The sequence below is a fragment of the Panthera pardus genome, unplaced genomic scaffold (assembly GCF_024362965.1).
Source record: "Panthera pardus isolate Hobbes unplaced genomic scaffold, ASM2436296v1 HiC_scaffold_6, whole genome shotgun sequence".
In the NCBI taxonomy this organism is placed as follows: Eukaryota; Metazoa; Chordata; class Mammalia; order Carnivora; family Felidae; genus Panthera; species Panthera pardus.
In genome coordinates this window covers 66,603,900-66,615,271 of record NW_026526991.1, presented here as the reverse complement: position 1 = coordinate 66,615,271, position 11,372 = coordinate 66,603,900, and the positions used below count along the sequence as shown (strand labels likewise).

The 11,372-nt window shown below is 38.0% G+C and overlaps 1 protein-coding gene across 1 annotated transcript; it reads right to left on the bottom strand.

The window, feature by feature from the left end:
- Positions 1–1,836: 1,836 nt before the first annotated feature.
- On the bottom strand, positions 1,837–3,116 carry LOC109249276 (olfactory receptor 10AD1-like). The gene has a single exon (XM_019419646.2). The coding sequence runs from the start codon at positions 2,791–2,793 to the stop codon at positions 1,837–1,839; it is 957 nt and encodes a 318-aa protein (XP_019275191.2). The 5' UTR covers positions 2,794–3,116.
- Positions 3,117–11,372: the final 8,256 nt, after the last annotated feature.

The following is an 11,372-nucleotide window of genomic DNA, read 5'->3' as shown; positions in this document are numbered from 1 at the left end:
AATATCCATCATACATAAAAGGAAGAGTGGATCCTTTATATGAGAGGAGCATATGGGTGGGGGAAATATACAGATTGATGAAAGAGGGAGATTGATAAGGTGAATGAGAAAAATGTTGACATTCTAGGAAGTATTCCTGTTAGAGGGCACATGGTTTTCACGGGTTGCACTGAATGGCATTTGCAGGAATCATAATGCAAATGAGCAAACGCAATGAATGATAGGATTGAGCTAGGCAAGAATGTGAGATTGGTGGGAACAAGAGAAAGATCACTGATGGATGGATGAAGTTTGAATGGAAGTAACAGAGGAAATGGGCAGAATTTAAGTAGGAGTCCATGCTAGTGGCAGGCAGAAGGATGTGATTGAGAAGGAAAAGTCCTATAATTTGAGATAAGTAGAGGAGTAAGGGTAGACTCAGATAGGGATAAACACAGAGGTTTTACAGCAGGTTTTATCACATCTACTTATATAGATTGTTGCCGTGGCAGTGCCAGCAGAAATCCTGCCCATGGTAAACCAGAAGTGTCTTTGAAGACAAAATTCTGCATCCTAAATTCTTGGTTTCCTCCTGCCTCTTTTTTTCCCATATCAATTCCTCTCATCATCTTCCTCATTCTGTCCTTTTAATACTTTATCTCCTGACCAGGGTTACTCAACCTCAGCATTATTGATTTCTTGGGTTGCATAATTCTTTATTATGGGGGTTGTTCTGTGTATTGTAGGATGTTCAGCAGCACCCCCGACCCCTACATACTAGGTGCCAGTTGCACACACCCTCCTCCTGTTATGACAACCAAAAAATGTCTTCAGATATTGCCAAATACCTCCTGGGGGAGGTAATCATCCCTGCTGAGAACTCCTGCTCTAGACTTTAGGTAACTGAATAGGGGCAGGGAAGAAAGAGATAGAGGTGTGAGCAGAGTCTTGGAAATGTAGTGTATTATAAGTAAAACAAGAGAGAGGAAGAAATCTTCAAGAACAAAAGGGAAATATTTAAATTGCAAAACATGCGTCCAGGCAGGGCACAAAATTTTTCCAGCGAAAGTGAACAAATACACAAATAACTTAAAGTGCTCTTTTTATATTCTTATAAAATGCAGATGTCACTGGAAGCTTCCCTGACCCTACAAGATTTCATTCTATAGCTCCCACTCCCAGTTTACAATCTGGGGATGTGGATGCACCCCTCAGACTTCCTGTTCTTGCCTCTGCCCTCCCACCTCTCCATTAATAATTCACATGTATTTGGCATATAGCTCCTCCTCTTGTTTCCTTGGAGAAGTAATACAATCCTATTCATCAGTTCTTACTTTTTCTGGGAACTTTCTTGGAGAATTTTGTAGCCACCATATAGGGATAATATTACATACCCCTTAACACATTTCTCTCACCCATTGCTTTTTCCCAAACTTATATACATCCCTTTGTTTCCCTCATGGCTCTCAGTCTGTTCTTTTCCCAAAGCTGGGGCTCCTGCTAATTGCCTTTGCCCTAGAGAGAAATGCTCCAAAGAATGGAATGGTCATCCTCTTACTGTCTTTCTCTTGAAGAGCTTACTACCTTTCCCCCAAATTTGGAATAAACTTTTCCATTTCATTTTACTCGCCCCTCCAATCATGAACATGTATCAGTAAGAGAAATTTGGAAAGATAAATCTATACTGGAAGTGAAATCAGACAGATGAGCATTAGACATCAACAGGATCTTCCAGGGCTGATGCTAGTAGAAAGAAAGCTATGAATGCTCTTTCCTGGAGGCTCTCAGCATTGGAGAGTTGCCCAATTGTCAAGACTTGGGTGGTGGGGGGGGACTTCTCTTCCAGGAGTCTTCCCACTAGATAGATTCTGCCTGGGCCAGGCTGGTCCTCCCAAGGGCCCTCACCATGGCCCCCTTCACTTCCTTGTTTCGAAAACTATAGATGACGGGGTTGCACATGGGGGTGATGATGGTGTAGAGAAGGGAGAAAGGCTTGTCTTTGTCAGGGCCGTGTGTGCTGCGAGGATTCATGTAAGAGAACATGGCTGAGGTATAGAAAAAGATGACCACAGTCAGATGGGAGGCACAAGTAGAGAAGGTCTTCCCCCGACCTGAGGAGGAGGTTCTGCCAAGGATGGAGGCCAGGATGCGGGCGTAGGAGATAACAATGAGCACCATGGGGCTGAGCAGCACCACGATGGCATCGGCAAAGATCATTTTCAGGCTAAACTGGGGGTCTCCACAAGAGAGGGCAATCACTATGGGGGCCTCACAGAAGAAGTTTTCTATGTGGTTGTCTCTACAGAATGGACCACGAAATGTCATATAATCAAGCAGAATGCCATTGATTAGCCCAAAGAACCAGGCAGTACTCACCAGCCTCACACAGACCTGCCGGCTCATGATGTGTGCATAGCTGAGTGGGTGGCAGATAGCAACGTAACGGTCATAGGCCATAAAAGCCAAGAGGATGCACTCGGCCACACCTACACCAAAAACCAGGTACATCTGGGTCAAGCAGGAGGCAAAGGAGACAGTGTGGTTCTTGACCACCAGGTGGATTAGCATCTGTGGGATGGTGGTGGTAATGAAGCAGACATCCAGGAAGGACAGATGGCCAAGGAAGAAGTACATGGGGCTGTTGAGTCTGGGGTCTGTCCAGGTGATGAAGATGATGAGGCCATTCATGGCCATGGCAAGGCTGTAGAGGGCTAGGAAGAGGGCAAAGAGCAATGCCCGAGTGGAAGAGGAGCTCTGCTCGAAGCCCACGAGGATAAACTCTGTCACTGTGCTCCCATTCCTTAGATCCACCATCTGCGGCCTGCTTGAGGAGGGAAGACAGGAAAAGCACAGGTGAGACAGCTATGTGTGGATGCTACCTAGTTGTATAAAGACAAAGGGGACAAAGGAATGAAAAAGACAGAAATTTTAGTACATTCTATGTGAGTCAGTATTGTCATGGGCACTGAAAATGCTAGTGCTATTGTAGGCTGTACTAGTGGAACCATATTATGAACCGAGGGAGATTCTGTTGTACCTTGTGTGAATCAGGCTGCATCTGAAAATATCGTATCCAGTTCTTGGACCTCTGTTTTAAATGGTTATCCACTGGGACTACCCATATCCATGGGGCTATGTTCATGAGACAAACAAGATGGTGAAAGATCTGGGAACCACGTGACAAAGCTTTGAAGGAAACTTTAAAGAAGACTCAAGAAATCTGAGACGTCCATTTAAATATTAATGGAATCTCCATCTAGAGGAGTGAATTTTCTATTTCTGTATGCTGTCAATAAGTAGAACTTGAACCAGAGAGTAGAAATGTCAGAGAAAAAAAATGAGTGATATTTCTAATCGCACATTTTCTTTCTGCTCTTAACTACAAAAGCAATGCCTGTTCATTATAGAACATCTAGAAAATACCCAAAAAAAGCAAAATTAAGTAAATAAAAACAACCACCTAGAGAGAAACTGCATCAATATTTTAGTTTATGCTATTTTAGTTTATGTTTTAAGATCAACATAAGGTCTGAGTAGAACCTGCCTTCAAAACTTAAGTTGGAGAGAAGTATAGCTTCAGGAAGAAATGCAGCACTGATTCCAGGTTGGAGGATTCCAATAGGGAGAAAGTATAAAGGATAAACATTCATCTTTTGTTTGAATGGGCAGTTGGGCACAATTGCATTCCAACCCATTTTGCAGCCCCAAATAATTTATTCATTTGATAAGTGAATGTCTACTATGTTTCACATATTGTGCTAAGTGCCATGGATATAAAATCATTAATGAGACCTTTCTCCCTGACCTAATGGGTATTATACTATATCCTAAGTCATTAGATCAAGGGGATAAGTGAGAATATAGAGAATCCATATAATATATGCATAATATTAACAAAAAAGCATACGTTTATAAGCAAATATATTTCAAACTCTCTTGCCTCCATACAGGGAATGTATCTTTTTGAAAGGTCATGGAACATTTGTAAAATACTGTTGTTATATTAGAGTACAAAGAAACCTTAAATGAATTCCAAAGATCCCAAAGAGTGCAGACTATGTTCACTATGCTAACACTGGGCATTAGTATTCTTAAATTTCTGTATAGAGGGGATTTCTTAAAATTGTGTTTATTTTCTTCTCTTGAGGGAGAAAAAGAGCACAGTGGCTGGTCAGCTTGTTTATGGGATTTTGCTTACCAATATTGTGTATCATCCCATTGTATGCTTTAAATATCTTATAATTTTGTCAATTAGACCTCATTAAAGCTGAAAAAAGTCTGTCAAATCCAAGTGGATAAAAGAGAATATTGTTTGCTGAGGTTTTTGTTTTTGTTTTACTTCAAGAAAATTAGTAAACTTTTACTGGAAATTTTACATTTCAAATGTGTTTCTTTGATAAATAAATTGTAAATAACACTCTTCTGATTAGCAAGGCTGCAGGAGCATTGTCCCATTTGTGCACTGCACAAAGGCTCCTGAAGGGAAGAGTGAATGCTGAAATCCAGCCTATGTAATCTAGCCTGTGCTCAACTTATCAAGCTGTGCACCCTGGTGATGTGTGAGTTCAAGAGAAGTGATGCCTTTTCCTCTAGTTCTTGCCTGACAGAGAGTGACTTTTTATAATTAGCCCAAAGGTACCGTATGTGCTAGGGAAGCATTGCTGATCAGGAAGATCTGGCCTTGAGAATATTTAAATTGTAGCACTTAAATTTTTTGTCTTACAACATTGGTGAAATTTTTGAATAAATAACAATAAATAGGCCTATGTTCCTCTGAGTGGATTTTAGGAATAAAAAGGCAACAGGCATTTCTTATAATGCAGTGGTACTCAAAGTGTGCTCCAAAGACCATCACCCCCAGCAGCATTAACTGAGAACTTGATAGAAATGCAAACAGTTGGGCCTTACCTCAGCCACTGAATCAAACTCAGGGATGGGGTCCAGAAACCAGTATTTAAAATACAAGACCTCCATGGGAGTCTGATGCACATTAAACATTGAAAACTACCAGGTTAATGTAGGGCAGGACAAATTGTGGCCCCCAAGCTAAATATAGGCCACTGCCTATTTTTATAAACAAAGTTTAATTGGAACACAGCCACTCCCACTTACTTATGCATTGTTTATAATTGTTTTCACACTACAATGGCAGGGCTGAGTAGTTGCCAGAGACCAGATAGCCTGTAAATACAGTTGTTGGATTTAGCAAATAAAAATGTAAAATGATTCATTAAATGTGTTCTTCAGACAAACAATGAATACTTTTTATTATAAATATGTTTCGTGCAATATTGGTAACCCAACACACAAAGCCTAAAATATTTCACTATTTGGTCCTTTACAGAAAATGTTTGCTGATCCTGCTTAGTGTAATGACTTTATTGTAGACTTGCTTCTGATAAACAAGGGTGTGTAAGGGAAGCAATGAAGAAGGCCTCAGTCCTGAGTACACATCTGGGATTCTGGTGCATCAAGTCTCAAGGACTTCCTTCTCAAGGACTTCCTTCCCAAGAAGGCCAAAACTAGGAGACCAATTTGCCTGGATGGAAGGGCAGCTGGTGCCACTTCTTTTTCTTTTTATTAAACTCATTTAATCAGTTGCTTTTCCTTTTTTAAGTGCCTGGCATTACACATGTTCAATTAATATAAAGCAGATGAACTTCAATAATGAAAATTTTTAAAAATATCAAGCAGATGTTTTAGAAGCATTGGCCAAGTAATTCAGAAGTGGTTCTGTGACAATAATAAAACTAGACATGATTATGAAAATAACCCCAGCTACTTGAAAATGGAGGGAAAAAAAAGCCCTTTGAAAACAATCCTTAGATCAAAGAAGGAAATCAAAGAGTAATTACAGATTATCTAAAAAGTACTGATAATAAAAGTAGCATATATTAATAAGTACTATACACAGATTTTTGTTAGAGAAAGTTAATAGCCTGAAATAGTTTCATTATTTAACAAAAAGGAATAAACATAAACAAAATAAGAACAGATAAAATTGATGTAGAGGTTAGAATAAACAAAACAAAATTAACTTAAGATAAAACAAAATTAGATAAACAAAATTAGATAAACAAAATTAACTTAAGGAAGACCAGAGGGGGAAATATGTACTGGAGGAAAAGATAATTTTCCAGGTAAATATAAATCACTAAAACTCATTAAAGAAAAGATAGAAATCAAGATAAGTTAATATTCTGAGTGAAAGGAATGAAATGCAGTTGTTCTAAACCTTAGCTTCACATGATAGTCACTTGAGTTTTTATAAGATTTTTGTGGGGTTTTTTGGTTTGGTTTTGTTTTTTAGTTTATTTATTTATTTTTTGAGAGAGAGAGTGCACGGGGTGGGGGGGGGCGGGGCAGAGAGAGAATCCCAAGCAGGCTCTACACTGTCAGCTCAGAGCCCGATGCAGGGCTCAAACTCACGAACTGTGAGATCATGACCTGAGCCGAAATCAAGAGTTGGACGATTAACTGACAGAGCTACCCAGGTGCCCCAACTTGAAGAGTTTTTAAATGTTCCCATGGCAAAAGACATGAACAGACATTTCTCCAAAGAAGACATACAGATGGCCAACAGACACATGAAAAGATGCTCAACATCATTCATCATCAAGGAAATGCAATTCAAAATCACACTGAGATATCACCTCACACCTGTCAGAATGGCTAAAATCAAAAACACAAGAAGTAACAAGTGTTGACAAGGTTGTGGAGAAAAAGGATCCCTCTTGCACTATTGGTGGGAATGCAAACTGGTGCAACCACTCTGGAAATAGTATGGAGGCTCTTCAAAAAATTAAAAATAGTATTGTCTTATGACCTAGCAATTGCACTACTAGGTATTTACCTAAAGGATACAAAAATACAGATTCAAAGGGGCACATGCACCCCTATGTTTACAGCAGCATTATCAACACTAGTCAAATTATGGAAAGAGACCAAATCGCCATCAACTGATGAATGGATAAAGAAGATGTGGGGGTACCTGGGTGGCTCAGGTGGTTGAGCATCCAACTCTTGATTTTGGCTCAAGTCATGATCTCATGGTTTGTGAGTTCAAGCCCCACACTGGGCTCTGAACTGACAGTGCAAAGCCTGCTTGGATTCTCTCTCTCCCTCTATCTCTGCTCCTACCCCACTCATGCTCTCTTTGTCTCTCAAATAAATAAACTTTAAAAATAATTTAAAAAATGAAGATGTGGGATACACACACACACACACACACACACACACACACACACACACAGAGGCATATTTACTCAGCAATCAAAAATAATGAAATCTTGCCATTTGCAACAATGTGGAGGGAGGTAGAATGTATTATGCTAAGTGAAATAAGTCACAGAAAGACAAATACCAATGATTTCACTCATATGTGGAATTTAAAAACAAAACAAATGAACAAAGGGAAAGAGAGAGAGAGAGAGAGAGAGAAGACAGGAAACAGACTCTTAACTATAGAGAATGAACTGATGGTTACCAGATGGGAGGTGGGTGGAGGGATGGGTGGATTAGGTGATGGGGATTAAAGAGCACACTTATCATGATGAGCACCAAGTAATGTATAGAGTTGTTGAGTCACTATATTGTACACATAAGACTAATATAACACTGTATGTTAACTATACTGGAATTAAAATTAAACTTAAAAAAAATATGTGGTATAGATGTGTATATATGTGGCATATATGTACAATTAATATTATTCAGCCATATAAAGAATGAAATATTGCCATTTGCAACAACATAGATGGATCTAGAGGGTATAATGCTAAGTGAAATAAGTCAGTCAAAGACAAATACCTATGGTTTCACTCATATGTGGAATTGAAGAAACAAAACAAAGAAAAAAGAGACAAACGAAAAAGCAGACTCTTAAATATAGAGAACAAAGTGATGGTTACCAGAGAGGAGGTAGATGGGTGAATGAGTGAATTAGGTGAAGGAGATTAAGAATACACTATCATGATGAGAACTGAGTAATGTATAGAATTTTTGAATCACTATATTATACACCTTAAACTAATGTAATGCTGTATGTTAATGATGCTGGAATTAAAATAAATAAATAAAATAAAATGTCCCCATGCCCTAGCTGCATATCAGACCAATTAAAACAGAATGTATTGAGAGGGCTCAGTCATCAATATTTTTTTTTAATTTTTTTAAAAAATGTTTTATTTATTTTTGAGGCAGAGAGAGACAGAGCATGAACAGCAGAGGGTCAGAGAGAGGGAGACACAGAATCTGAAGCAGGCTACAGGCTCTGAGCTGTCAGCACAGAGCCCAACGCGGGGCTCGAACTCACGGACCGTGAGATCATGACCTGAGCCGAAGTTGGCCACTTAACTGACTGAGCCACCCAGGCGCCCCAAGTCATCAATATTTTTAAAAGTTCCCCAGTAAGTCCAATGTGCAGCCAAATTTGAGAATTATTAAAATAGAGAAGACAAAGAGCTATGACAAAATAGTGCCAGGCTCTGATAGTTCCTTAGGTGAGTTCTTTCTAATATTGCAGCAATCAGTTATTTTTGAAGGCTACCAAATCTGTTTACAAGAACAGAAAAAATAAAAGCTTCCTGATTACTTTTAGAAAGTCATAAAACCACTGATACCAAAACCTAAAAATTACAAAAAAGAAAATTTTGACCAAGATAATTTATATTAATAAGGAAATAGGCAAAACAAATTATTAGCAAATGGAATTCACTAGTGTGTTCAAAGAACAGTGCACCATGACTAACTGAAATTTATTCCAGGGATTTAAGGTTTTTCTTATATGAAGAATTCTACTAATAAAACTCACCATATTAATATGTCAAAGATCAAAAGTGTCTAGTCAATGAGATGTAAAAACATTTGATAAAATTCAGCAGTGATACCTGACTTTAAAAATCCTTAGTAAAATAGGATTAGAAAGAGGCTTCATGGCATAATTTAAAAAGGGCACTTGTGATGAGCACTTGGGTGTTATATGTAAGTGATGAAATACTAAATTCTACATCTGAAACCAATTTTACCATATATGTTAACTAACTAGAATTTAAATAAAAACTTGAAATAAAAAATTTATCTAAATTAAAATAATTATGCATATTATGTGTTAGGTATTGTTTGTTCTACATGTGTTTTAGGTAATAAGTGCTCTAACTTCAAAATCATGCGTGGGGTAGGTAATCTTTCTTCTAACTTCACAGAAAGGATCAGTAATTTGCCCAACATCACACAGTAAATAGTGAAGCATGGATTCAAATCTGGGAAGTCTGATTCCAAAGCTTCACTGTCAACTACCCCCAAACCTACAGGGGTTTGAATGCCCTACAAGTACCAGCCAAAACATATGACAAATGAATTAAAGGAGTGGGGTGTTGGTAAGTGTTTAACAGATGGCTCTGGGAGGGGCTCTGATCTACAGCATTTGCCAATTTCCAAAGTGTAAATCCTCCCACCATGACCTATTTCCAGCTAGAAATGATTGAAACCACTAAACATGTTTTAGGAATGGATACACCTTAGGTTACTATCATATAATTTTTACAACCATATAGATACAATAGATGTAAATAAACTTGAGAACATAGATATTAGTAAAATATAAATGAAAAAAGTTAGGAAGTGATGAATTTTAGTATTACCTTTGTTTTTTAATATAATTTATTTGGTTTTAAGTTTATATAATTTGTTTATAATAGCTCTGTTTAAAGTTCTTAAAATTCCTGAAAATTTAATAATTGACCCTTGAGAGCTGGTACTAACTGGCTCTAGTACACCACTGGAATGAAAAAAGGAAAGGGCAAAATTATCATTATTTGTAGAAGATATTTCTAGGATTGGGGTGAATTTCTCCTCTCTATGTTTCTGCCTCAACTTATAGGGAGGCCAGAATTTCTACCTAAATTTCTCCAATCAGGAGGGAATAATGTTACAGGAAACACTTTGACCCCACTGTTCATCTTCACTCTACAAATAAATACCCCTCAGGCACTGGTTACATATATTATGATACATACATAAAATGGGACAATCTTTTGGAAATTGTGTCTTACCTCACTCTATGAGGCGGAAATGGCCTTTTTGTCACCAAATCACTGCAACAGGTAAAAAAAAACAGTCTCTCGTGGACTCCGAAGATGAGCTAGCCCAGGAAGAACATCTGATGTTGGAATCCTCTCTGGAAAAGATGGTGCCCCTAAAAGTTTACATAATCCCTCATATATAACCTCTCAAATCATTCCAAATGAATGTCTATTCAGATAAAACTTCTTTACTCATTTATAGTTTACAAAAGCACATCCACATATATTATCCCATTTAACTCTTACAAAAATCCTGTGAAGTAGATGCTACCTCCATTTTACAGATAAGGAAACTTAGGCTCAGAGAGCTAAAGTAATTTGCTCAAGATTATATAGCTATTAAATGAAAGCAATGGGAAACTACGGCTTTAAAGTCCTTAGAATACCTTTTTCACCACACCAAGGTGCCTCAGGCAGAGGTGTTACTACCTCTTTCAGGTTATACCATTAATGAATGCCTCATTTATTCAGGAATACACACACACACATATGTTATAACCCTCCTTTCCTTGTAGTTACATTCCTCATTCTTTGAATTTAATCATGGTAAAGAACAACTTATTGTGAGTGGGGGGAAAGTCCCTTTGAAGTTTGAATACATTCATTAACCTTTTCCGTCAAGCTGAATATTCATGAGACCTTTTACCATGCCATGCTATCCTTATTTCTTTATTACCTTTAAAGTTTCCAGAAATAAGAAAAGAAACAACTAAAGAAAAAATTGATTGGAGACACGGAGGAAAGTATAATAAGAACTAAATAAGCACATTTTGCATTTTTAAAAATTCAATGTGTATAATGCCTTTGGCTGATGGGCTGATCAGATCATCCCTGAAACAAACAATTATATGCTAAGGAGGGGACTGAATCAGAAGAACACTGAAAAGAGACATTTAAGATGTTAAGAAAAAACAATCTGGGAAATATCCCTCTTCAAATATGCAACCAAATGTTCTCCACCTCTCACAAGACAGAGCTATAGGAATGAAGGTAAGTGCAACAAGAGTATTAAATTAGAGAAAAGGAGTGCTGCTATAAACATTGGGGTACAAGTGCCCCTATGCATCAGTATGGAAAGAGCCTAAATGTCCATCAACTGGTGAATGGATAAAGAAATTGTGGTTTATATACACAATGGAATACTACGTGGCAATGAGAAAGAATGAAATATGGCCTTTTGTAACAACGTGGATGGAACTGGAGAGTGTGATGCTAAGTGAAATAAGCCATACAGAGAAAGACAGATACCATAGGGTTTCACTCTTATGTGGATCCTGAGAAACTTCACAGAAACCCATGGGGGAGGGGAAG